The sequence below is a fragment of the Poecile atricapillus genome, chromosome 3 (assembly GCF_030490865.1).
Source record: "Poecile atricapillus isolate bPoeAtr1 chromosome 3, bPoeAtr1.hap1, whole genome shotgun sequence".
NCBI classification, from domain to species: Eukaryota; Metazoa; Chordata; class Aves; order Passeriformes; family Paridae; genus Poecile; species Poecile atricapillus.
The window spans coordinates 49,253,432-49,279,605 of NC_081251.1; the positions used below are offsets into that span (position 1 = coordinate 49,253,432).

At 45.4% G+C, this 26,174-nt stretch overlaps 1 protein-coding gene and 1 long non-coding RNA gene across 5 annotated transcripts; one reads left to right on the top strand and one right to left on the bottom strand.

Moving 5' to 3' along the window:
* Positions 1–2,318: 2,318 nt before the first annotated feature.
* LOC131578011 (uncharacterized) lies at positions 2,319–17,047 on the bottom strand. 3 transcript variants are annotated; one of them, XR_009277359.1, is made up of 5 exons: positions 16,929–17,047; positions 11,950–12,060; positions 11,354–11,465; positions 9,698–9,928; positions 2,319–2,490 (listed from the first exon to the last, which is right to left on the bottom strand). It is a non-coding gene; the product is annotated as an uncharacterized LOC131578011 (long non-coding RNA). The 3 variants fall into 3 exon arrangements; XR_009277358.1 differs by lacking the exon at positions 2,319–2,490 and adding an exon at positions 6,246–6,584; XR_009277357.1 differs by lacking the exon at positions 2,319–2,490 and adding an exon at positions 6,246–8,144.
* Positions 17,048–17,723: 676 nt separating this feature from the next.
* On the top strand, positions 17,724–25,879 carry VGLL2 (vestigial like family member 2). 2 transcript variants are annotated; one of them, XM_058836363.1, is made up of 4 exons: positions 17,724–17,845; positions 20,054–20,345; positions 22,079–22,594; positions 23,506–25,879. In XM_058836363.1, exons 1-4 carry the CDS (start codon positions 17,765–17,767, stop codon positions 23,547–23,549), a joined length of 933 nt encoding a protein of 310 aa, XP_058692346.1. In that variant the 5' UTR covers positions 17,724–17,764; the 3' UTR covers positions 23,550–25,879. The 2 variants fall into 2 exon arrangements, with proteins under 2 accessions (XP_058692346.1, XP_058692347.1); XM_058836364.1 differs by having other exon boundaries at positions 23,668–25,879.
* Positions 25,880–26,174: the final 295 nt, after the last annotated feature.

Here is a 26,174-nt window from a genome sequence, read left to right on the forward strand (position 1 = left end):
GAATAGCTGTGTGTGAGCAGGATCTTCATGTCTGCATGAGAGCACCTTAGTGACAGTTTGGCCTTTGTCTACGCTGGCAGACATTTTTAAATATTCCAGGAAGCCACAAGAAGTGTGCTGCTTAATTCACTGAGCAGACTCAGTCTACATTAAACTCTTGCAATAGGAAGAAAAGAAAGAAGGAAACAACTCAGAGTCATCAGGAAATAGCAGCTGGGCCAACACTACTCAGGTCAACTGGTAAAAGAAAGTGGGAAAAGTGACACCCAAAAGCAACAAGAAAGGATGAAAAAAAATTTTACAAAGCTCTCCTACTCAATTAAACCCTATATGTATGAAATTATCTAGCATCTCAAATCAAATACTTAACGTAGAGGCTTTATATTTATTATATATATTTAAAGAAGAATTAATCTTAGTTGGGAAACAAAGGATAATGTGAGATAAATGGAGGGGAGAGTCTGGTAATGAGGTTGGTGAGTAGCAGTTACTGACTCCTTCTCTGCATTGATCTTCACCGGCAAGACCAGCCCTCAGGCGTCTCTGACTTGGGAAACCAGAGTAAAGGAATGTGTGAAAGAAGACTTTCCCTTGGTCAAGAAGGATTGGTTTGGAGAACATTTAGGCAAACTTTATATCCACAAGTCCATGGAACATGATGGGATGCATCCACAAGTGCTGAGAGCTGGCAGACTATAGCCAGGCCATTCACAATCATCTTTGAAGAGCCACAGAGTTCAGGAGAGGTGCCTGAGGGCTGGAAGAAAGAAAATGTAATCCCAGCCTTCAGAAAGGACAAGGAGGATGATCCAGAGAACTACTGACCCACCAGTCTCACTTCAATCCCTGAAAAGGTGATGGAGAACCTCATCCTAGAGGCCATCTCTATCCATATGGATGACAAGAAGTTGATCAAGAGTAGTCAGCATTGGTTCACTAAAGGTAAATCCTGCTTGACCAACCTGATTGCCTTCTGTGATGTGGCAGCTGCCTGGATGGATGAGGGCAGAGCAGTGGGTATTGTGTACCTCAAGTTTAACAAGGCTTTCGACACTCTCACAACATTCTTGTGGGCAAACTCAGGAAGTGTGGCCTGGATGAGTGGGCAGTGAGGTGGATTGAGAACTGGCTGAGCAGCAGATCCCAGAGGGTCACAGTCAGTGACACAGGGTCTGGTTGGCAGCCTGACACTGGTGGTGTCCCCCAGGGGTTGGTGCTGGGCCTGGTATTGTTCAACTTATCCATCAGTTACTTGGATGGAGGGGAAGATGCCTCATCAGCAAGTTCTCTGAAGACACAAACCTGGAATGGTCGATACTCCAGGGTGCTGTGCAGCCCTTCAGCAGGACCTCAACAGCTTGGAGAAATGAGAAAACAGGAACTGTCTGAAACTCAACAAAGACAAATGCAGGGTCCTGGACCTGGGGAGGAATACCTCCATACACCAGTACAGGCTGGGGGTGACCTGCTGGAAAGCAGCTCTGAGGAGAAGGACCTGAGGATCCCAGTGGACAACAAGTTGTTTGTGAGCCAGCAGTGTGTCCTTGTGGCCAAGAAGGACAATGGCATCCTGCATTATGAAGAGCACTCCTAGCAGGTCAAGGTTGGTGAACCTGCCCCTCTATTCAGCCCTGGTGACGCCACATCTGGAGTGCTGTGTCCAGTTCTTGACTCTTTAGTATGAGAGAGGGACATGGAGCTCCAGGGGCTGGTCCAGCAGAGAACGACAAAAGGGACTAGAACATCTCTTTTATGAGGGAAGGCTGAGAGAATTGGGTCTGTTGAGTCTCTAGAAGAGATGAGTTAGAGGAGACCTTATCAATGTCTGTCAGTATCTGAATGGGGTTCCAAGAGGCACCATGGAGCCAGGCTCTGCTGGGTGGTGCCCAGCAACAGGACAAGAGACAATGGGCAGAAACTGATGCACAGGAAGTTCCATGTGAATTTGAAGAACTTCTTAAATGTGCAGGTGACTGTGCATCTGAACAAGTTGCCCAAAGAGGTTATGGAGTCTTTCTTATTGGATATATTCAAGCATCACCTGGACAAAATCCCGTTCCGTGTGCTCTAGGATTAACCTGCTTGAGCAGGGAGGTTGGAGCAGATGACCGTTGTGGTCCCTTCCAACAATATCCATTTGTACACACTTTTTGAAACTCTATATTCTATCCTATTAAAACATTTTGTATGACTTGACTGAAACATACAGAGAAAAATATTTAAATCACAATATTTAACATCTCACCAATGCGGATATAATTATAATCACAAACTGGGTCCAGGTCTGTCAGTCCTTGAACCCTGCTCCATTTGGTCACAGTCCCTTTGCCAACTGGACAAGTTGCTTCTGCCTTGCCTGGCATTTTCTTGATCTTCTCTCCTGAGTGACAGCTGTTGGCTTCCTGCAAGCATGGGAATTTGCTGGCATATTGTGGGTCAGAAAGAGAAGATGATGGAGAAGAGCAGAAAAGCCAGGTGAGATCCTGCTAACTGAGAGTGAAGAGCACTGTAAGGAGAAAGTAAAGGGAGGAGGATTTCCACCAGACCTTGAAGGTTTAATGCTTTATTTTCTGTCCAAATAGTAACCAACCCATGAGCCATTTTCTGCCTGGACCATACTGATGAACCTGACTGCAGTGGCAAGGTGATAAAACACTCACACATGTGCTTACACTCAACAATAAGTAAATTCAGGTGTCAAGTCACAGCCACTTCTCCATGGTGCCAAGTAGAAAGCAGGAATATCCCAGATAATCAAGAAGTCTAAATTATTTCCTTGAGGTTGTGGCTAGTGGTTTAGTCCCCAGATCCTTCCATCTGGCTCTATCTGGGCTTAGTTAGCATAAGAACCTCATTGGGTGCAGACCTGGAGTCAGCTGCACCTCACTATGCCCTGAGCCCAAGATAGGGCTGGGAACACTGTGCTGAAATGTCTGACATAGATCAGCCTCATCATCCTCCTTCCCAAAGGGTAGTACACATTGTCACACCTGACCTGGCACCTGGAGTCTCTCTGCCCCTGCAACATCACTTATATCCAAAAAGAATAAGCAGCTTATGAGTAACAGATGCACTTCTGTGGCTTCAAGGCTTTTGTTAGACTGGAATAATTTGAAATACCAGACTCTTAATAGCAACAAACACTTGCAAAAATACATTTTGTTACTGCTCTGTTGTATATTAAGTGTATTTCTTATAAATTTCAAGTATCTTGCTTTGTGCTATAGCTGAAGTTAATAACTGAACTTGAAATTTCTGCTTGAGCAATTTATCTCGGAGAGGAGAGGAGACTCGAGGAGAGGAGAGGAGACGAGAGGAGAGGAGAGGAGACGAGAGGAGAGGAGAGGAGAGGAGAGGAGAGGAGAGGAGAGGAGAGGAGAGGAGAGGAGAGGAGAGGAGAGGAGAGGAGAGGAGAGGAGAGGAGAGGAGAGGAGAGGAGAGGAGAGGAGAGGAGAGGAGAGGAGAGGAGAGGAGAGGAGAGGAGAGGAGAGGAGAGGAGAGGAGACATGTATTAAATTGACCTATTAAAAGATTTAAAAGACTGACTTGATTGGTTAGTTGTGCAATGCAAGGGCCCATTACACGACAGAGGGGATCAGTTTGCAGGATATCACCATCAGACTCCTTGGTTCAGTGTTGTTATTGAGCAACACAGATTGATGAAGGAAGGCTACAGTGCCTTTATGAAAATTCATGCTCAATTCTTAAGCTCTCCACAATCATTAAGACATCAACCACTACCATAGCGTGCTCACCCAGCCTAATATTCCCTGGCTGATTTCTTGGTTATACCTCAATGTGTAGAACAGGCTTAGGAAAGGATTTCAAGGACAGCCAATGGATTCATGGATTCATGGATTCATGGATTCATGGAGAATATCTCAGGCTCTAGGGAAGTACAATAAAGCCCAGAGAACTGTAAGAGATCTTGACAGACAGGCTGCCATGACCAGTGTCATTGGCCAAGCAGATGAAGGTAGGTGTGATAACAGCAGAAACAAGTATAATGGCTATAAGTGTACTGCACTCAAGAAAGTCATCCAAATGTGCACAAATGTTTTGACTGACCTGTTTTTGACAAATGGAAAATGACTCCTTGTTAACCACCGAGTCTGTTGCTGTTTCAATTGGAAATAAACTTTCCCAACAAAAGTATAGCTCTGTGTAAACCAGATGTCCTGGTTTGTTATTCTCAGAATTTTTCCACCATACAAATACATCATGACAGGGTGTGGAGACAGGGTTATGGATTTCTACCATGAAAAAAATAATGGCATAATCTTGTCTTTAGCGATCATTATAGGAAGTCTTTGGTCAGAAGGAAGCCAGAAAATCCTGCTAAGTCTTCTCCATGAAGTAGATCAGCTGCTATCTGAATTATAGTAGCCCAAACTGATGAATTACACATGGCACTGACATTAAATCTTGGTGTGTCTAGATCTTTTCTGGTTTTTAAATATGTCTACCCTCTATTGGAGAGTCAGCATGTGTTGTCACAGGTCAGTTGCCTTATCTTAACCACTAGTGAGGCTTGCTTATCCTGGGCCAGAAATAGGAAGCCGAGTGATGGTCATATGTCTGACAAGGAGCCGGGCAGTGGGCCAAAACACATTTGAGCTGGATGGAATTTCTTGCCACTGTGAAAATGCAGTGCTAAATCTTCCTCCCCCACTCGCCTCTTTACACACAAGTGGATCCCTCTAGTACAGTGAACTGTCACCCGAAACTAACAAGGAGGATGTGTCTCCCAGCAATCTGAGCTTAGGTCAAAAGTTCACCACTTGCCAGCCCCCTATGCCAACTTGGACCAAGATTTCTGGAATGGTTAGAAAAATATTTTAATGTAATTCACCTTGCTATGCTATTTCATTAATAACCTCTAAAAATGCAAAGAGTGCGGCTTTAAAATTCCTTGACATCCTCAGCATATGACTAATAATAATGAAACTTTCTTGCTGTCGGTAGAGCCACTCTGTGAAGGCTCTGTTTTCCCTGGAGTTTCATGGAGTCTTTAGCAAATGTAGTACATTTGCCATGTCCATTTTCTACTGCATAGTAACTGCTGTTCAGGCAGGCTTGCCTGAGCTATCTCTTTGTCCACACCACCACATTGCACTCTCCTTTCTCCCTGCACTGTGCTATTTTTCTCACAAGAATATTTTTTTACAGGCATAATTTGGACGTGCGTGAAATACTCTTTTACATGTTATGTCTCCCTTATTTTCTCTATATTAGTTCTGAGTCCAGCCTCTCACTGTCTTCCAAAATATGTCATCCATGCAAAGCATGGAGTTGTTACCAGCCCAAGACTGTGTGTGCTGAGTGAACAGGGCTCAGTCCTCAGACTGGGACAGACCGTGTCTGACATGCCATTATATAACATGAAACCAATGTATACAAGACCATCTTTAAGAGTACATTTTACAGAGATCCCCGTCTCTATATCTTGCTTCAAGCATTTCTTTCTAAAATAGCCTTTGGGGAGTCAATGGATGAGACTGCTCACTGGGGGTAAATCTGAGCCTACAGGTTTGCTTTCCAAGTCATGTCTGCACCCAAGCTTCTAGGACCAGGACTTCATAAACCATGGGTGGTATCTAGAATTAAAGTACATCTAGATTATTTTTTTTCTCTTTGCTCCTGATTTTGCCCCAATGGCAAAAGCAGAGCAAAGAGACAAAATGATTTTATTCTCAACACTTCCAAACTAGTAATGAAACAAAAACTCCTCTCATCATAATTTTTTTAAAAGCCTGTAGTAAGGTACAGTTATGGCCCATAGAGTGTGCTCCCTATCAGTCCTTGATAGGTCTGTCTGCATTGCATATTCAAATGTAACAGGATCATGTTCCACAGCTTCCAGCTGACACATGAGTATTTGGGGATGCCATGCTAGAAGCCTGGAGTAGATCCTTTACCCTACCACAGCCTCCTCTGGACCTGGGGGTTTGCAAAAACATAGTTCTTCTTTGGCTCTGGTGGTTTTCCCACCATGAGAAGCAGCTGAGATCAAATCAAGAGTGCTACCATAAACCATGAGAGGTTGTAATCCAAACATATTCTCTCCAACAAGCTTAGCCAGAGGAACAGTTCCCTGAGGGCTGTGCTGTGCCATGACCAATTGCCCAGCCACTCTATTTTGCGTCCAGAGATCTGTTCATACCACACTCAAACCACACCAGAGACAAAGAGGCAGGTTCAGAAAAATATAGAAAGAAGTGACTAAAAATTATTTTTATAGCTGGATGACCTTCCACTGCATTAAAAATGATCCCTTTCCCAACGAATCCCACTTCTTTTCTAACCCAACCCTGTGCCTGTCTCAATTAACAGTTCATTTTTAGATTAATGTTATGCCATATGCACTGAGAGTTTATTTCCAAAAACTTCACACACTAACGGATGTAATCTTCTAGCACAGGTGAGACTGAACAGTGGAAGAGTTTTCCAGAGGTGAAATGAGAGTGGAATGTTTTTTTCCACAATATATCCATATTTGCTCAGTATTTTCCTATTTGTTCAAAAATCTGGCCCAGGAAAAAAAAAAATGAAGAATTCCAAGCTTCTCTAGAGGTAAGCAAAAACTAAAGAAAAAGAAACAAAAATTTATCACAACAGATTAATAACATTTTAAAGTCCAGAATATTCATGAACATATGCAAATATTTCTAGCTCCAGTTGCCTTGGATTTTGTAATAACAAAAATTAGATTTTATGAGTGAATTTTTCACAGCATAGACATCTGATTTGATTTAGACAGAGACTAGGTTTCCTCCAAAGTATGTGCCACTGTTACACTTCCACCAAACATTGCCACATGAACATGAGCAGTGCTTTTGGGTTTTACCACACAGGTTTTGACTAAAGTCTCTAATCATCCAGTTGTAGGTGGTGCAGGAGCAGCTGCAGTCTGAGGGGATTGGAAATGTTCCCTTGAAGGGGCTTTCTGGGAACACCTACTTTCCATGGAACACCTACTTTCCTACTCTCTAGGAGAGAAAGAAAGACCTGCTTCTGGCATCTTCTGGTTTCAGAGAAGTGTCAGCTGCTGGCCTGGCCACACTCTCCATGTTGAGGCAGTTCTTCAACTAGATGTTATGTTTTACAGTTTTTTAAGAAAAGCACCTCTTTCCCAATTTTTTGTAAATAATAATACATAGTTTCTGAAAATCTTAATCTTCAGACTTTCATTATGTTTGTCAAAGAAAGAAAAATAATATTTTTGGTTTTTATAAACAAAAATATTTTTAAAAAGTTTTGTTTGTGTGTGTATCTATTAAGTTTATATACATGTATGTGTGTGCATGAATATTTGAATACATGAATATGTATGCACTTTTTAACCACTTTTACTGCCTCCTTTATAACGAGCTGTCCATTTGTGACAACATGTCAGAATATGTTTATCTGGCATTATGTCCTTTGTGACTGATACACCAGTGGTGTGCCATTCTGAGCAGTCACAAGCCCCATTTATCCAGAAAAGCCAAATGTACATGTGTTATATGCAAACTGACCAGTGGAAAGTAGTCAATACATGTAAAATAATCAGTAAACCAGTCTTTTGAAAGAGCTGTGCATGTAACAAGTGTTTCTTTAGGCTCATTCTTACTGCACTTGCTGTTGGCCCGCAGTGCCAACCCTCAATCAGCATGCTTCTGGAAACTTCTGTTCTTCTGAAAACCAAGCCTGTTCCTCAACTCATTTTCTTCTCCCTTCCCTGTCAATAGAAAGTCATTTCCTTGTTTCCAGCACTGTTGCTCACGGGGGGTCAGCGAGTCTCTGAAGCTGGAAACCTCAGTGCATATGGGAGCAGACTGTTAGAAGCATTTTTCACACATCAACAAGACCTGCCCTGTGTAGTTTTACATAGCATGGTGTGAAGAAAGGTTGTAACAGCCAGCTGGCCGTCCACACCAGGAATGCTGCTTATGCAGGGCTGAGTTGAGGGTGCAGCTTCCTAGGAAAATGTCCAAATCCAAATTGGGCCTGCAGAAGTGGAGGACATCTGCTGAAGGCACATGCAGAGTGAAGTCTCACCACAGAAACTGAAGGAACCACACTGGAATTGCCACTTGGCTCCAGTTAAAAGGGTAGAAAGGAGGACTCCGGCAGAGAAGGGAGGCATAAGCTTAAAGCTCCCCCTGTGACAGAAGAATAATCACCAAAAAGCAACTGCATCAGGGAAATCTCTGTCAAAACTATCAAATACAACAGAACTAAACGGTGATCAGTTATAGCGCTTATAGCAATTAACATGTGATAGGGATTTTTAAAGGTATTCCAAAAGTTCCAAATACAGGTAGATTTCCAGTCCTTCTTGAAAATGAATTTCTTAAAAATGAGAGAAAATATTAACTCAGTAGAGTTGTGGGAAATCAGTGTTTTAGGTTTTGATCAAGTGTTTCTACAAAAGACAACAGTAACCTGGAAACACGAGTCCCTCAAGGAGACTGGAGGTGAATTTTGTCCATGAAACTGCTGCATATTAACTATCAGGCTACCCATCTCCCCCAAAAGACAAAGTGCCCTCTCCAGTCCTTGGATTAGAAGTTCCCCCATCATATCCCTTAGAACTGAAGGTTTGGCTTATAGTTATTAGTTGCTCAGCCTTCTCTTTTCATGATATCCCTCTCAAACTGTCTTTGCTTAGGTATTTGATAATTTTGAGAAATTTGTATGATAGGCTAGTAGGTGGGTAGGTAGATATTAAATGGATAAATAATCTCGGTAGGAATAGGCTAGCAGACACATAAACTACACCTTTCATAGCATTTGGAGCTCTTCAGTTGAAAAACACTGTATATATTTTGGGCATATTCTCACACTTTAAATATTTTTTATTTCCTAAAAGTAAAAGTATTGACTCTTTTATTGATAAAGAACTTGTAACCGATTTGCATTTTAGACAAATTGTGAGTACAGAAAAACACAGTTGAAGAAACAACTGTGTTGGAAAAGAGATAATTACTTTTTCTAAGTCAGCGAGGATGGTAATTTTTTCTGCTTAGTGTTTCACGTATGTGTGAAATCACTACTTTAGCATGTGCTCTCTGAGATGCAGAAGAAAACAGTTCTGGCTAGTGCACATATAACTAGTTGGATAAAAACATGGAGTGTCAGGATGCCCTGAATACCCTTTGGAAAATTAATTTTACCCTTGTGCCAGCTTTCTCTCATCTATGCAAAAGCTGTCAGGCACCATTACTGATTTAGGAGATTAACACATGCAATTCATGGAGCAGGAGTCATCTTGCTTTTCTCAAATAAGAGGAGCATACAGAAGACTGTTACAAGGCAGTTGCTTTAAGGATCCTGATGGAAGGATCCCTGAGCAGGGAAAACTGGAGAACGCTAGACTGATGGACCCTACTTCTCTGGGGCAACTGACTTTTGACACTATGCTAGGGCAATGCACAAAAGTAACACGAGAGAACTTGCAACCAGCTTCTGAAGCTCCAGTGAAGAGCAGGACACACACCCCAACCTGGCTGCAAGCAGAAAAAAAGCAGTGTAACCATAATTCTGCATATGCAGAACGCAGGCAAGAGGGAACATAGGAGAAAATAGGCTATATGACATTTTTTCTGACACTGGCTTCAAATGCTGTAACTGCACTTGCAGGTTGTTGGAGCGTGGCACCTGGTGCATTTTGCTGAATGATAAAATTTGTCCTACACCGTGAGAACACACTCACCTGGGAAAGAGCACAGCACCCAATAATCAGTGTGTGTTTTCCATCTGAGCATGGCAGCAGGCTGTGCTCCATGTGGGAAGAGGCAGGAGTGGGGTGTCCCATGCGGCAGGAATGCAAGGACTGTGGAGTTTGCCTAGTGCTGGAAGGCGAGAGACTGAAACATGGTTTGCCACATGCCAGCTGGAGGGACGTGCTGAAAGACAAACTTCTGTCCTTGGGAGGGCCAGGGGGCTGGGACAAAGCACACAGCATAAATATATATTATTACATATAATATACATAGAGAAAAGAGCTGTAAGGGGTTCCTGAGTATCCTGATCTTCCTCTGGAGATCTGGAGCATGGAGCTGATGGCAGGCTTTCCCTGACAGCTTTTTCTTGAGTGTTTCTGATTTCCCTAGAAATCACCCTCAGCCCGTGTTTCAGCTGCCTGGCAAGCAGCTACCTGCCTACCCCAGGAACGTGCACAAGGGCTCCTGAAGGCAGCAGCATCTCTGCACAGCAAAACCATTAAAGCCAGGTCCCAGCCAATTCCCCAGCTGGAAGTAAAGGAGCAAATCAGGCAAAGAGACACACAGACCGGTAAAATTGTCCCTGTGATCAGCAATAGGTAGTATAACAAAATTGATGCCTTAATGGTGAACAAGCCAGTTTATTTAATGCAGCTGTTGTGTTATTTCAACAGACAGACACAGAAATGGCTTTGAGCTACCTCCCTGTTGCCCTCTGCATTGGGCCAGCTTTTCAGCTTTCATACTCTCCTTTACAATGAACCATGCTCCCATCTCGCCAGAGAACTGTCTGTATCAATTTCTGAAAAATGTCATTCAAAAATTATCCCAAATTCTGAGGCTAAATGAGTCCTGTCTATTAATTTCTTGTGAAGCAGCAACTCCAAATATGTGCCAAACTATGTGTTTGGCTCTTTCCAGCTATAAACATAAAAAAATTGAAAGGTAATTTTTAATGTTTTCTTCAATTGGATGGTCTTTCTGAAATGAAAATTGCATTCTGCTACCTTGCTATAAAAACTGGATCTGCATTCCAAAAACTTGATTTTTTAGAATAGTATCTCTATCAATTTAACTCAGTAGACAAGAAATTCTTTACTGCACTCAAGCCTTCTTCAGCAGAGGTATGAGAATGGCTGACTTTCTCTAAGCTTGTGGCTCTTACCTCCTGTGCCAGCTCACTGACTGATTCACAGGTACAGGTAAAACACTTTGCTGTTCAGGGAAGTGCCCACCTTCAGCATGAGAAGAGATTCTTCTTAAAAAGTACGACCATCCAGCATGAAGATATAAGCATTATGATTGGCCTTTGAGGTGTGCTTTTTGCATGGGATTTCATTCCATTCATCCTTCTTCTAATACTGTTGTAGAAGCAAGGACATGGGGCACAAGCTACATGTCCTCAGTAGAGTCTAGAGCATTCTTATTTATTACAAATAAGTCATCTGCCTACTAATATCCTATCTTTCCATATTAAAAGAGGTAAATTTACACAGATACTGATATGAAAGCAAGCCAGAATGCCCATCTGGGCTACAATATGGCTATGTATACACTGTTTTTCACAGACTGGACTGCAATATATAGATATTATGAAAATTAAATTATATATTCTTTTGTCCCCTTCTTCCTCACACTGTGCATACCTGTGGCGTTAGTATGTTTGTTCATTCTTTTCTTATTGTTTTCCTCTCTCCTTCTTGTTTGTTTTTCCAGCCTCATTTCTGAAGATGGAGTTGGATTTTGCAGCTGTGAGGACTAAGTTAAATATAACCATTAAAAAAGAAGAAATTAAACGTAGGCTCTGTTCAGTTTCATAAAGTCAGGATATTTTCCAGGCCCTGAAATCAGCACTATTTACATTTAACCCAGGAGCTACATTATTTGGGGCAATTCCAGGCAATCAGAACACAATTCCCTGTAGCATGGCTCCACCTCCAGTATTTTGCTATGAATTTTCTTTTTATTTTATTTTGCCATTTTGTCACTTAAAATATACTCTGTTACCATTTTCTAGTGGCATTCTCTCAAAGCTTAGCCAAATACACACTGAATAAAACAGAAGTGAAGCAGTGAGCCCCTCCTGTATGGTATAACATTGTCCACTCTGAGCAATTAAAGTTTCCACTTGAGGAAGACTTACTCATGGAAGTAAATGAGAGCCTTTCTTTTCCTCATCCCAGCTTCATATTGTTGTTAGTACACTAAAGTCTGCACAGGCATTAAAAGCCACATCCCTTACCTGTTTGTGCTCTGCTGAAACATGATTTTCTTGTTTCCTTGCATCGAGACACTTACTCTCTCAAGCTGCAGTCTTCCTCTGCCACCTACCTCCCTCTGTCTGAAATATTATCTGAAAGAGTGAAAAGAAAGATGCTTCTAAAATGAAAACACTTGCAGAAATTAAAGCCTTTGTATAAAGACACTTTCTTTTTCAAAACAAAACATGCAAAAGTATGACAGTACAATTGAAACCACTGAGACTGGACATTGCAGAGGATCTATATATCATAATTACATCAGAAGTTTAGTGCTTGGATTAACAGGGCTGGTGCTTCAGAAACCTCAAAAGAGTGCAGACACAGCCTTTTTCTGTTTTCACATGAAAGCAACCTAAAAAAAAAGTAAAATAAAACATAAATCCCCCTTATTTTGTGCATAGGGGTGATTTTAAGGAAAATTTTCACTGAAATTGCCTTCCTGCTCAAAGTACAGAAGAAATATGTATTGTAGGTGTTATATACAAATACAAAAAATATATATTTTGGTGAATGAATATCAGAACCAGCCAGATTCATCTTCTGGTGGCTCAGTGCTGAGAGGGAGAAAGAGGTGCACACTGATTCAGCTCAGATCTGAATGTGCCAAAACACCTGCATCAGAAAACCTGCTGCCTCTGCCTCTGAGGGCAAAACTGAGTCTGCTCCTATCCTGACTTGGGAAAAAACTTCCATGAGCTTTCCTGTTGCAAAATCAAGTCCTAAATTCAATGCATTCAGTGTGTTCTCACGCGTGTGAATGTATTCCCTCATGACAGCTCTGGGTTTCCCTTCCAGCCCTGCATAATGATCTCTTCATCTGCCGCCATCAGTAGAGGAGAGACAGGTGATGCCTCTGGCCCGTCAGGGCTGGGCAGGACGGGTGAGTGACACGCGCCAGATGCTGCACCCTGAGCTGGGCTGCGGCTCCCCTGGAAACACATCTTGGAGTAAAAATCACCACGTACATTCCAGCTGCCGCACAGCATGTCACATGGACAAATGTGCCCCAAACAGTGTCCGTACGTGCGGTTAATTAGCAGCAAACAGCCAGTTCTTGGAGGTGTAGGGGAAAGAAAGGAAAAGGGGAGGAAAAGTCATACCTTCAAAGGAAGATCAGACTTAACTATACAAGCTCTCTAAGGTTGAAACACAGGTTTTTCAGGACTGGGAAGGTGACAATGGAGTCAGTGATTTGTGTCATATATCCCTTGATTTTTACTTCATGTTTTACTATATTTATAATACTGATTTTTATCTTTAATGTCAGTTAATTCAGAATCCGCAAAAACTACCAAGCCAGAAGCTCTTGAGCCTAAAGTCTTCTGCATTAAAACAGACCCAGAGGCTGGACCTCAAAAACATCCCTGAGAACACCATGGTAACAGTTGCCAAGCCCTAAAAAAACAAAAAGCTTTTAGGGATGTGGATCACAAAGACTGACAAGATAAGAAATAGGAACAGCATTATCCATCTTAATTCATTCCAGCCAAATTTGACCCATTTAAACTCACAAGTAGTGCACTCAGCTAAAAGTTGAGTATGTGCTGAGTCCTACAGGCAGATTGAGATATTAGAGAGTAACATAGAGAGCAGGAATAGAAGAGTAGTTAAACTGAATTTGTCATCTCTTGGAGGAAGCACTGCACAATATGAGTGGTACACACAGCAAATAGACAAAAAATACAAGAAACAAGTCAACAAACAATCTTCCTGTGTTTAGAAATACGAATACTACCACATAGGAGTACAGTATATGAACACTGTATAGGAATATTTGTGGACTGTGCAAGATGATCATCTGTAGCTTGAAAGTTGATATGAAATCACACCAATAAATTTAGCAGGTAACATAGTAACAAGAAGACTGGTGAGTAAAGTGAGACTTGGGACTTTTGGCAACACCTGAGCCTATTGCTGAGTCTTGTGGCATTCTCATGAACAGCACAAGAATGGAGCTGTTTGAAGAGTTGCACATCTACGACCAAGGAAGACAAGTGATGGAAAATGTCTTAGAAAAGATGATTGTACAAGGCATTGTGAGCAGGTGTCATAGGCTCACATGGGATCATCACATTTTTCAGCCAAGTTACATGCAATCTCAGTCAGATATCTAAGAGTTTAGGAGAAATTCCAGGAGGCTCCCAATACCATTGTCTCCTCACCACCAAATAGTCCATGTTTTTTATGTACTTGTAGTACCAAAACTGAAAATACAGTGGTCATCACACCGGTATGATGACTTTAAAATTGTGTTATGGCAACAGTTTTAAGCATCAGTTGCAAAGAAGGTATTTTACTTCATTTATGTCTTCAGAAAGAGAAATGTTAGAAAAATAAGTTCTTGCCTCAATATTTTTATAACAAAGTTTAAAAATTTCATAGGTTGCAAATAAATGGTACAAAAACTATTAGAAGAATTGCAGAGGAAAGTTAAGGAACTCCATCTATTTTGGCAGCAAAAAATATTATATGGAATAAAATCTATTTCATAAGAGAAAATATTACATACAAAAGGACTGTTTAGATAAGTGAACTAAGGCATTACATGAACCAACAGCTGGAGGCTGAAGCCAAGCCAGCCCAAGCTGGAAGAGAAAAACACTGAAGGCTGCTAAGCAGCGTGGCAAACGGCTGCAGAGGGCTGGATTCTCCACCCACCTCATGGTACCTTCTGTTTGGAAAAGCATGCCTTACTGGAAACTGAAAGTGTCCCTGAGCTTCTGAAGAAGTATATTGTGCACAGCAAGAAAGTTATATGTGGTACCATTGAAAAACCAGAAATGTCCCTTCTGGATGGTAAATACTGAATCCTTTAATTGAATGTAATACTCAGTGCTCAAACCTTCACACACCAGGGGCTGGCAGGCTAGCACTGGATGTAGGATGTAGGGAAGGTGAGCAACAAATGTGGTCAGTGCTACCATGTTTTTGTCACAGTCTTCCTGAAAGTTGATGCTTTGTTTCATGATCTTGTTGCTTGTCTGGTGAACCCTCCATAATAGTACCCAATTCTTGTTTTGTGAAAAGTTCCAGCTTAGTTAGAAGATAACACTTACTTGTTTTATAGGAATGTTTTCTGAGGCAAGTTGTAACTTTCTGCATCTTGCTGTTTATCAGAACCAATCATTCTTTATTCTTAACAAGATTTTCTTTTCATATTACTGCTGTGAAATATTTACCAGTGTGTGGTTTAGGAGTAGGCCCATGCCAGTGCTGCAATGGTACACATTCAGTTCTTAACCCATGTCCTTTCTAAAACTGTGTTTCCTTTACTGCTGTCATAATTTTCTCTCTGAGGTAACACAGCTGTTTCTTTCCAAGTTTTTGTAATTCCTTATGTGATTCAACCCACCTAAAATTATTTAGTTAGGACCACGGAAGACTGTTTTTGTATAATTGTAAATACACAGTGAGATCATTAGTGAATATAGTTTCTCACCCTTGGTTTCCAGGATCATTTGCTATACCAGGACTAATTTCACAGATGCACCAAAGAGGCAAAATACTTCCAGCATTTTTGCATGAATGTTTGTATTGCTCTGCATTAAGACACTGAAGTTTACTTGTGTCTTACACTACACATTTTTACAGTCGAGTAACTGTCTGTAAAAGAGACCTAATTCATAGCGAGCCACATCAGACCTGATTCCCCTAGCATAGATCTGAGAGTGAGGTAAAACCCCTGAAGTCAGCCCTCAAGGAGAGGTTCTGCAGGGTACACACAAGCTAGACTATCTGCCACATCACAGCACCCAGTCACACATGCTGTTGTTACACTTTGGGTTTTTCCACACAAGTGAATGCTGAGCCTTGGCCAGTGCCAGGTCCTACCTTTGCTATGGCACAGAGTCCTGGTGAAGGGCTGCTCCAAAGAGCAGGAAGGTATGCTGTGTCTTTGGAGCAGGTGTTAATTGGACTTACCCTCTGAGAAATGGGCTTTTTTTGGTACCTTGCCCAGCACACTCTTACCTGTGAAACAGGCACAGGTCTGTGTGTGCTGGGAAAGCTCCCTACCTCTCACAAGCAGGACACAGAGGAGAAGAGAGATCCCGGTGTCCCAAGTGAGATTCCTCAGTCTCTCGATGTGAGGAGGGAAGGGCTATTCTCTAGCTGACTGCTTTAATTTGGACACCAGCCATAGAGTGAGTCCTTCCCTCTACTGTGACTATTTGCTTACTGTTCAGGAGAAATAAAATTATAGAATACGAATTACATTTTTTATTTTAAAGCCTAATACCCAGAGGTCATCCCTCATTTTCTTGTCCACCTACACAAAATTGACTCTGATGGGGAAAGGAGCAACACTGAGGCAGAACCCACAGCCACAGTGTTCCAGACTGCACTGCAGTATGGAAAACTAACTTCCCAAACTAGAACAGGGGGAAAGAAATTTGTTTAAATATGACTTTTAAACCTTGCACCTGGTGCAGAAAACATTGAAATATGCTCATCAGGCACTGAAATATGATTTTGGTGAACAACAGGCATTCAAAACAATTTCTAGCACTTGGAATATAAAAATTGTATTTTGAAGAAAACAAAATAGAGTAAATATTTAGTTTTAACTATGATGTTTCTGTGATAAAATTAGTTTAAATATTTCCAGGTCTTCAAAATTCAAAGTGTTCATTCTTTTCAGATTTTCCCCAATACTTTTGTAACCAATCAGCATTTGAAAACTGAGCAATATTCTTTCTCTTGTATTTTCTATATTTTTTTTTCTGCTTTATAACCAGTGCTTAAAACAAAACAAAATGAGTCTCTTCTCACAGTGGTTGTGACCCATACCATGAAGCTGAACATTTCAAAGAGTTTATATTGAAATGAGAACTTACATCTCTGTTAAAAAATAATTTGCCTCCTATGCAACTCCTTTAAAATGAGCAGTGAAGATACATTCAGCTATTTACAACTTTGCGTGTCGTACTCAGCAGAAAGCCAGGGAGTAAATCCAGTTTACCTTCACGATACTTTGTTGTTTTGACATGACTTTGCCCTCGGCGTTGTTTTAGTTTCTATTAAGTGCAAAAGCATCGCCGTTCCCGGGATTTGTAATGATTCAAAAGTTTCTGGGGAGATTCCTCCTCGGGAGCAACTGGTTTTTCCTCCTTCGGTTTATCAGACCTCTCAACTCCTCTGGTTTTGGTGGTGGCATTTTCCGGCGGACGCCGGACTTCGTGGGATTTGTATGGGGTCACCCAGATTCCTGCCTTTCCCGGAGCTCCACTTCGCCCGGGCCAGGAGCAGCGGCCGACGAGGTGGGGGTCGGCAGGGACATCCTCCCCGGGGGCAGCACCCGGCACAGGAGGCGCGTGGAATGTAACGAAATAAATGAAATTAAATAAAAAGCAGCGGGAGATGGGTTGACCCGCTGGGTAAGCCCCCATCTTCCGCCGACCCCCGTTCCCCCCGCCAGGCTCCGGCGTGGCCGGAGCTCCCCCTGCGCCTCCCGCCCCGCTGCTCCCGGGCAGTCCCGGCTGCGGAACGGAGGTCTCCCTGCTCCCTCCGCCTCTGCCACCCTCCGGGCCCGGGGCTGAAATTCCCCCGATGGCCGGGGAGTCCCTCCAGTCCCGGCGTATTTGCGGGAGGGAGCCACGCTTTAGGAAGGGCGGAAGGCAGGGAAAGAAGGCAGGGAGGGGGTGTCAGCAGAGCCCAGCGCGGCCTCATCCCCCCTCACTCCTCCCACCAGCGCGTGGTGCCTCTTAACCCCCGGGAACCTCCCTCCCCCGAAGCATTACTCCACTTTGCAGAACACGAGTTGATGAGAAAAAAAATTCTTCTCGGCCTCGGCCAGCCATGAGCTGTTTGGATGTTATGTACCAAGTTTACGGTCCTGGCCAGCCCTACTTCGCAGCAGCCTACAGCCCCTACCACCAGGTACGTGTAGCGGACAGCGGTGAAGAGGCAGAAGGTGGGAGGGGTATCGTCTGGAGGATGGCCGTCTGGGGCCTCACCAAAGGGAAAAAGGGAAAAGGAGAAGGGGAGGGGAAAGGGGGGGGCGGGAGGGGGGGAGATCTGGGAGCCTGCGATGGTGAGCGGAGCAGAACCGCATCCCACCTTGGCGCGGGGCTCGGCAGGGTATGTACCCCGGCGGTAAACGACGGGCTACGGGGATGCCTTGGGAGAGAGGGCGCGATTTTAACCCTCAGAAGGCTTTTTCGGGGGGTTTGTTTGCTTGTTTGTTTGATTTTAAATGTTTGGTTGTTTGTTTTCTTTACCGGGACGGGCTGCTTCCGAGCGCGGCGGGTGGGGCAGCGATGTCCACGGTGTGTGGCGACCGTCGGGAGCTGCGAGGCCGGGCTTCCCGGGGCATCGCTCACCCCTGCGCGCCGGCATCCCGGCCGCTGCCACGGAGCCCGCTTGGTGCAGAGATTTTACAGCCGCCTCGCAGGGGTGCTCCGGAGTTACGCTCTGGAAGGGGGGGAGACGAGAGAGACGGGAGGTTGTGGGGTTTCCCCGGTTTGGCGGCTTCGGAGGAAACCGCGGCCGCGAAGGGGAGCAAGGGGCTGCAGGATGCTCCCCTCGGCGGCGGCGGGACCCCGGGACGTCCTCCAGCCCCCCGGGCTGCCGGCGGCTGCCGTCGCCTGCGAGAGCCGAGGGTGCTTCGTGAGCTGGAGACACGTCCCGCCGCCTCCCTGCGTGTAGCTCCGCCCGGACGGTCGCGGGTGTCAGCTAATCCCGAGGTTTCAAGAAAGGGATCTCTCCGGGCGCGGGGATGTTTCGGGCACGCACGGCCCGCGGTGCGCGGGGATCGGCTGGCGCTGGGATGCGCACGGTCCCGCGTGGGTCAGGCTCGGCTCCTCCGGCATTGCACCTGCTGCACACCGCTTTGCTTTTCACCCCTCTGCTGTCCCAGTTTTTCCTTCTCCCCTACCCCTTTCAGAAATTAATTCCTTCCTCTCCCAGCATAACGAAAAGGGGATGGGTGCAGAGAACAGCGCCCCGGGCCCAAGGCGGGTGCAGCCCCCGCCGTGCAGTGCCGGGCCCGGGACAGCGGTGTGGCGGTCCCTGCGCCGCCTCCAGAGCCCGGCAGCGGGGCCCAGGACCCGTCACAAATAGCAGATGATGTGTATTCCCCTACCTTGCCTTCCTTCCCACCACCCCCTCAACCCCCGGCTTATTACATTATTAAGGGGGATGATCATTACCTCAATGGCCGAACAGGGAGCCAAGCGGAAAGGCGGTCGTCGCGACGAGTGACATTATCAAATATATATCGCGTGTCTTGGCCCAAGACTCTGTCCCGTCCCCTCGGTTCTTCCCCCGCCGGCCGCCCCAAGGCTCTGCCCGCAGCGGCCAAGCCGTGGCTCCGCGTCCCAGAGCTTATTGCTAAGAAACTCCCAGCAGCTGCAGACACGCTAAAGCGCATAAAGATGGGAAACATCCGGCAAACTTCACAACGCCCGCCGTTTTCCCACTCGGCGGAGTAAATTAAAATGGGATTAATACTGCAGTAAATACCTGGAGCTTCTTGGTGTCCAGGGAAATGCTGAGTTTTGCCCTGAAGTGTGTTTGTGGCTGTCAGTCTTTTTTTTCCCCCTCTTTCCTTCTACCTCGCCGCTGCGGGTTACAGGACACTCTTCGCACCAGATAGATTTCCGGAGCCGGGGACCGAGCGGCTCTCGCCTCCTCCTAGCTGCCGGCGCTGCTCTGTGGGTGCTTGGCCGTCGCACGGCCGTGCCCCCGCATTGCAGCCCCTTGACAGCTGCCGTCCGCTCCTGAGCCAGCTGCAAAGAGCCTTTTTTTGCTGGGCTTGGTGCGGGGTACCCGGCGGTGTGACCCCCGCCCGGCCGCGCCTTCCCCACCCGCCCGCTGTCTTGATCCATCCCGTTCAGCACTAGTGGGTTTCGGTCCCCCAGCCCTATTTGCAGTTCCTTCGCTGCCCCCGGACTACAGAGGGCGATATGAAGGTGTGGGGGTTGCGGTGTACGCTGAGGGAACGGCGGGCAGCCGAGGACCAGATTTTGGCATCCTCTCGGAAGGACCGCGGGAGAGGGCTCGGCGCTGCACGCCGGATGGCACAGGGCGGGCCAGCGCACCTTGGTGTGCTGCGTGACCGGCTCCGTTTTCTTTCCTCCCCTGCAGAAACTCGCCTTTTACTCCAAAATGCAGGAAGCCCCGGAGAGCGGCAGCAGCGCCAGCGCCGGCAGCTCCTTCTCCAGCCACCCCGCGGCCAGCATCAAGGAGGAGGACTGCAGCCCCGAGAAGGAGCGACCCCCCGAGGCCGAGTACATCAGCTCCCGCTGTGTCCTCTTCACCTACTTCCAGGGGGACATCAGCGCCGTGGTGGATGAGCACTTCAGCCGTGCGCTCAGCCAGCCCAGCAGCTTCTCCCTCGGCAGCGCGAAGGCGGCGCGGAACGCCGGCTCCTGGCGGGGTGAGCGCCCAGCGCGGCGCGGGGGATGCGGGGGATGGGGAGGATGCGGGAGTTGCGGGGGATGTGGGGGCGGAGGAGGCTCCCTCTGGGCCGGCACCTCGTCCTCTCCTTGGCTGCGCATCCCCGCTCTCTTCTCCCTCCCACCAGCGTCTGGTGCCCGGAGGGCATCCCCCGGGATCCCAGGCTAAGACCTGCCAGATACTTCGCCCTTTTAGAGTAAAAAAAGAAAGAATAAAGCCCTTCAGATTATGTAGGGGGGGCCATGGTCCAGGGGGAAAGCAGCCTGAGAGGCAGTCGGGGGAAACAAATTGTCTTTTCGCTGCAGGTGCTTTACCTGGAGGCAGATACCGCCCAACTAGCCACGGAGCGACTCCCAGACTGTGACTGTGTATTCCCCATTGACCCCAGCTTTCAGTTTAGAGTGCTCATAGTGATGGGATCAAAGAAAAAAGCAAATGTGGGAACCATCTCATCAGCTTCCCATCTCTAAACAAATGCTTATATGTGTCCCTGTATCTTTCCCTGCATGTACCATCACCCTGATTGCTGCTGGAGTGCTAACAAGGACTCTGAAGTTTCTGAACACAAGGGCTTCCAGACCTGCTCATAGACATGTGCTGTCAAGGCCAAGGCTGTGGCTTATGCACAGCTCTCCGTATCCACGCCTGATTCACATTGGACAGGCCCACAGGGCAGAGGGAGTAAACTTCCCCACACTCCATCTGCCAGAGAGTTAGGGCTGGCACTTCCTTGTGGGCAGTCTTAGTAACCCTCCCTTACAGGGCCACCTGCTCGGCCAGGGCTGGCTTCCCAGACCCTGCACGGATTGCTGTCTGTAGTGTCTAAGAATGTTTCGTGGGTGAGATATATTCAGTGCTGGAATTGATGGCAGTAGATGAGGTTTTTTTGCTCATCATGAACTGCTACCCCTTCTCCCAAGAAATGCCAAGGTTCAGAGCTGACATATTTCCCTGGCAAGGAAGTATTAGGAGCACAGTTTTATTTCTTTCAGGAACAGTGTGCATTCCCAATTAATCATGCATAACATCTATCTGTGCTATTAATAATCACCAGTCCATTTTGCATATTGCTAACTGGGCTAGGAAAATGTAGGGTGCTTGTTCTTTGCCCTGCCAATCTCCAAAATTCTGCTGTGGGCTTCCCAAACCTGTTGACAATATACCTAAGAAACAGACCGCTGTAATAGATGGAGAATTTTCCTCAGATATTTGAGTAACTCAAACGTGCCTTTAGTCACATCTCTCACTGTTCCTGCCCACTTTGTAACTGCACTGAGACAGCAGCCACTTTCTAGGAATCATTGGGCATAAATTCTTAGACAAGGAGATTATTAAAAAAACAAACAAGAAAAACCCAATCCTGAAAATGTAAATGGCATATAGTAGCTCTCACTCAGGTTCCACTACTGAAGAAAAGAGATGTTTCTCTCACCTTAGGTAACAACCTTTTGCCCATCTACACCGTAGCAGAAAGGTGGAGGATACAGTTGCAGTTTCATGGATAAACCGTAGGCTAGGTGTGGTGGATTTTTAGTTGGGGAGGAATCTGTACTTGTTTGGAGCAAGTTCTTATATTTTCCAGTTTTTAGTGGAATAAAGGGAATGAAAGGACTGGTTTGGGTGGATCAGGGAGAGACAGAGCCCTAGGGAAAAGAGATCAAGTCTTGTGGGGTGTGCTCATTTCTGACTTTCTTTCCCACTTCCTTCACCCAGATGGTTCCTTCCCAATGAGCCAGCGCATCTTCCCACCATCCTTCTGGAACAGCACGTACCAGCCCTCCTCGGTCCCGGCCAGCCTGAGCAGCCCCCTTGCAGCTGCAGCCCACAGCGAGCTGCCCTTCGCCGCTGCCACCGACCCCTACGCGCCCACCTCTCTGCACGGCCACCTGCACCAGGGCGGCCCTGAGCCCTGGCACCACGCCCACCACCACCACCACCACCACCACCACCACCCCTACATTGGGACACAGAGCACTGCCTACCCCCGCCCCAGTGCCATGCACGAGGTCTATGGGCCCCACTTCGACCCCCGCTACGGCTCACTCCTGGTGCCCACCGCCTCCGTCCGCCCCCACCGCCTCACCCCCGCCTCCGTATCCACACCAGTCAGCCCCCCCTGTGAACTGGGCAAGAGCGAAGCGGGTGCTGCCGCAGCCTGGACGACGCCGGGCCCCTTCCCCAATGCATCAGGAGACATGGCACAGAGCATTGGCCTCAATGTGGACACAGGTAATGAGCTGCCCTTGGTCCCTCCAGGTCCCCTGGCTCAGCTGCACCCCTGCTCCCTGATTCCACACCGGCCATAGTAGTAGGGAAGGACTCATGGGAGGTGGCTGAGACTCTGCTGTGGGGGAATGAAGTGAGGGTGGAAGCCCCATGTGTGCTGAGCTCTGTCCTGGAGGCTCTTCTTGAGGCTCTCAGGCCAGGCAAATGAGGAAGGGAGAGGAAGGATGGAACAGGCCAGCACATCCCATCTCCACAACATTATTTGAATTTCTGATGCCCTCAAACATGCCCTGAGGCTGCAGGTTGCTTTGATGTACTTTTGTCCTGGTCCTGGTCTTGCTCCTGCATAGAGCAGTGAGAGCTGGGAGTAGAATGGAGCAGCCCCAAAGGTCACTGCTTGGTCCCATCCATGTGTTGCCCTGAGAGGTCATTTCTAGACACCGTGCAGGTTCATGAACTCCTCTCGTTATTTACCTTTTCCTTCCAGGTTTTGAGATGAAAGCACAATTGCATTTGTTGAGCAAAAAAGGCAGTTTTCTTCCCCAATGGTGCCTGTTGGGGTGTCTGGAACCAAGGGTTTGGCTGCAGTGCTGGCAAAAACAGGTATACAGGCACAGTCAGCAGTGACAGATCCTAAGACAGTGGTTGTGAAGGGAAGGAAAATCTGCTCCATGCTGGTTTCATTATTGCAGCCACTAATGGCTCCTTATAGTGTCCTCACTTTAAGCAGGAGGGACGTGTGCCTTTCTCCAGTCTGGCTTGGGCTCTTCTTGTTTCACAGCCTTCTGGGGCTCTGGAGATCCCATGCTTTAAAATGACCTCAGCTGGCAAGAAATGCAATTTGTTTTCCTCTGTTCTTAAATGCCTATACCTATTTTTCTTCTTCCTTTTTTTTTTCTTCTCTCCATTCTCAGGTTTGCAACCTCAGGATAAAAGCAAGGACCTGTACTGGTTTTAGAGCTGTCCTTCAATCCTCTTCCCCTGGCTGTCCCCTGTAGCTCTCTACCCGTTAGACATGGTGGCATTCAGAGCTGAAATCGGGTCAGTTTGTAACAGCTTCTGATCTTGGTTTGCAGCTCGCCGTTACTCCTTCTGTGGTGGATCCCTCCTGAGCTGATGTGCTGACTCAAAGACTCTCAGATCCCCCCTTGCCCTTTTCCAAGCCCACCATGGCCCTGCTGCTCGGGGAAAGACAACGGGATTTAAAAGGAGCTGGCATTGCAAGGGTGATACTTTAGACCTTTTTCGGAAAGGAAAGCCGTTCTGTTGCAAGAGGAGAGCCAAAGACATTGAACTCCTGTTTAAGCAGACCCCACAACCAGACCTGCAGCCAGACTACTCTGAAAGAGACAAACGACATCATGGATGGTGATGCAAAACCACTGGCCTTCATACAGGCAACAGAGGAAATTGTGGGGGGATTTTAGTGGTGTGAATATTTTTATATGGCAGTGAAAGTAATTTCTTGAATGCAACCGTGGGAAAGCTAATCAGTGTTTTTGAACTGGATTTTTATTTTGCATTATAGAAAAGTAAAAGGAGAAGAAACTGGAACTCATGAACATTTTCGGACTACCAAGAAACTGGTCAAATTTTTTGACTTTGTGGTTGTGAGTGGCAAGTGTCTGAGTGGGGCCACCTGCCCTGGACTTACAGATATGCAGCTGTTCCCCTCACAACTGCTTAAATCCCAGAAAGACGAAAACCAAGGTGGCACTTCTCAGAGTTTGGCACATTTGCATTGGCTGTGTAACAGTTGTTTGGTTGGGGGTGGGGTTGTTTGTTTGGTTTTGTTTGGATTTTTGGGTTTTTTCCTTTTTTTCTTTTTTTTTTCTTTTTACAATAAACATTTTCTGGTGAACGTTAAACCCTCTTAAAGCAGGGGGAGAAAGGAATCCGATGAAGAATGGCTCACCTCCAACCCAACCCCCTTTAAAGGGAACACCAGAGCAAAGAGCACATGATGGACATTAGTTCTGAGTTGCCTCTAACACTTCCTTTTGTCTACTTGTTGCTGTAATTTTGCCACTTTAGTAATTGTTTTGTTTGGGGTATTTTGAAAGAGGGAGCTAGATATTTAACAGTAGCCAAGCTGTATTAAAAGTATCTCCTTCTCTCACCCTGTGTACTTTAATGAAGAATTAAAGCTAAGTAAGAGAAATGAAGCAAACTGGAAACTTCAGGATGAAGCAGAAAACATATCTCCCACGTGGATGAAGTGAGTTATTTTATACTTTTGCATGAAAGATATATAGAAATTCCTAACAGCTGAAAATATTTTCTTGATGAGTAAAACACACAGAGATAAATATAAAAGATAGGAAAATATAAGACCATTGCTGTGTTACACTTTAGAGTATGGTGTGTCTGTAAGATTGGTTAAAGTAAGGGAGCTGCTCCATATTTCTTCTGCAAGAAGAGGTGACTGTAGCATATAGAATTACTATTGCAGTGGTAAATTAAAATGTTACTACCTGGTGATGAATAATTAATGAAACAAGGCAGAAATGGCACTTACCCTACACTTGAAAGCTGACTTTTTTATAGACAAAACATCTGATCCCAATACTACTGTGTTTTGGTTTTTTTCCTGTTTTGTTCTGTTTTGTTTCATTCTTTTTCTTAATGTAATGTCTTTAAAGTTGACAAATTTTAAAGCATATAGTAGGAAATTCCTAACATTATCCCCTGACACTGGCAGAAGCAGTAGAAAATGAATTTTTGTGCTGTGATGAGAGTTTTTACCTTTCAAATTCTTATATTGTTCATCGTGTGTCAGAAGTGGATTTACGAATAACCCAAATTTGCTTCTCCTGGGTTTGGTGATAACTCCGTTTCTGGGAAAGAATAGGAATCCTAACAGAAAGAATTTGACAAAGCAGTGCAAGTACATACTGCGAGAAACTGATCAGGAGCACCCATGGCCAGAGCTTAGCAAATGGCAGGGGGGACTTGCCATGATTCCTTCAGCCAGACAAACCAATGGGCATTTTTCTCTCAGCCTCCAAATAGCCAGAGCCCAGACAAACTGCAAAGGGCAAGAGAACGACCCCAGAATTTACACTATTTGTTAAACCAAAAACATTCCCAGGTGTTTATCAAGGAAGAAGGCACCAGCTTTTTGCAGAGGAAAAGTAACTGAAAATGGTATTTAACTGCAGGAGCTTAAAGTTAGCAGGGTCATTTAATGAGCATTTTCCTGAGGGCTTTTTCAGGCTGTTTATAAGGCTTTGGTTTGTTTTTGTTTTTTTAAAATATAAATCTGAGTCTATGATTGATTGTGCTTCACCACAATTATTTCTTTTTTCTTCCTCTTTTCCTCCTCTCTTCTCTGCAATTCTTAACGAGGAGGGCTGAGTGATGCAGCCAGCCCAAATACATTCAGAAATATTCATGTAAACATAAATGAGTCATTCACTACATTGGCATTTACAATTCATTTTAACTGTGAATGTAGTCAAGCATGACAATTTATGCAATGAATCCATGAATATTAGTTTTGGCATTTGTTCTCTGGGTACATTTTATATTGTTATATTATGAAAGCATCTAAACACAAAAGCCAAGACAGTGGCTCAAGGTG

Coding starts and splice junctions, on each gene's coding strand:
- VGLL2 (XM_058836363.1), top strand. CDS start 17,765: ATGAGCTGTTTGGATGTTATGTACCAAGTTTACGGTCCTGGCCAGCCC. Junction 17,846..20,053: donor CCTACAGCCCCTACCACCAG/GTACGTGTAGCG, acceptor CCTCCCCTGCAG/AAACTCGCCTTTTACTCCAA. Junction 20,346..22,078: donor GAACGCCGGCTCCTGGCGGG/GTGAGCGCCCAG, acceptor TCCTTCACCCAG/ATGGTTCCTTCCCAATGAGC.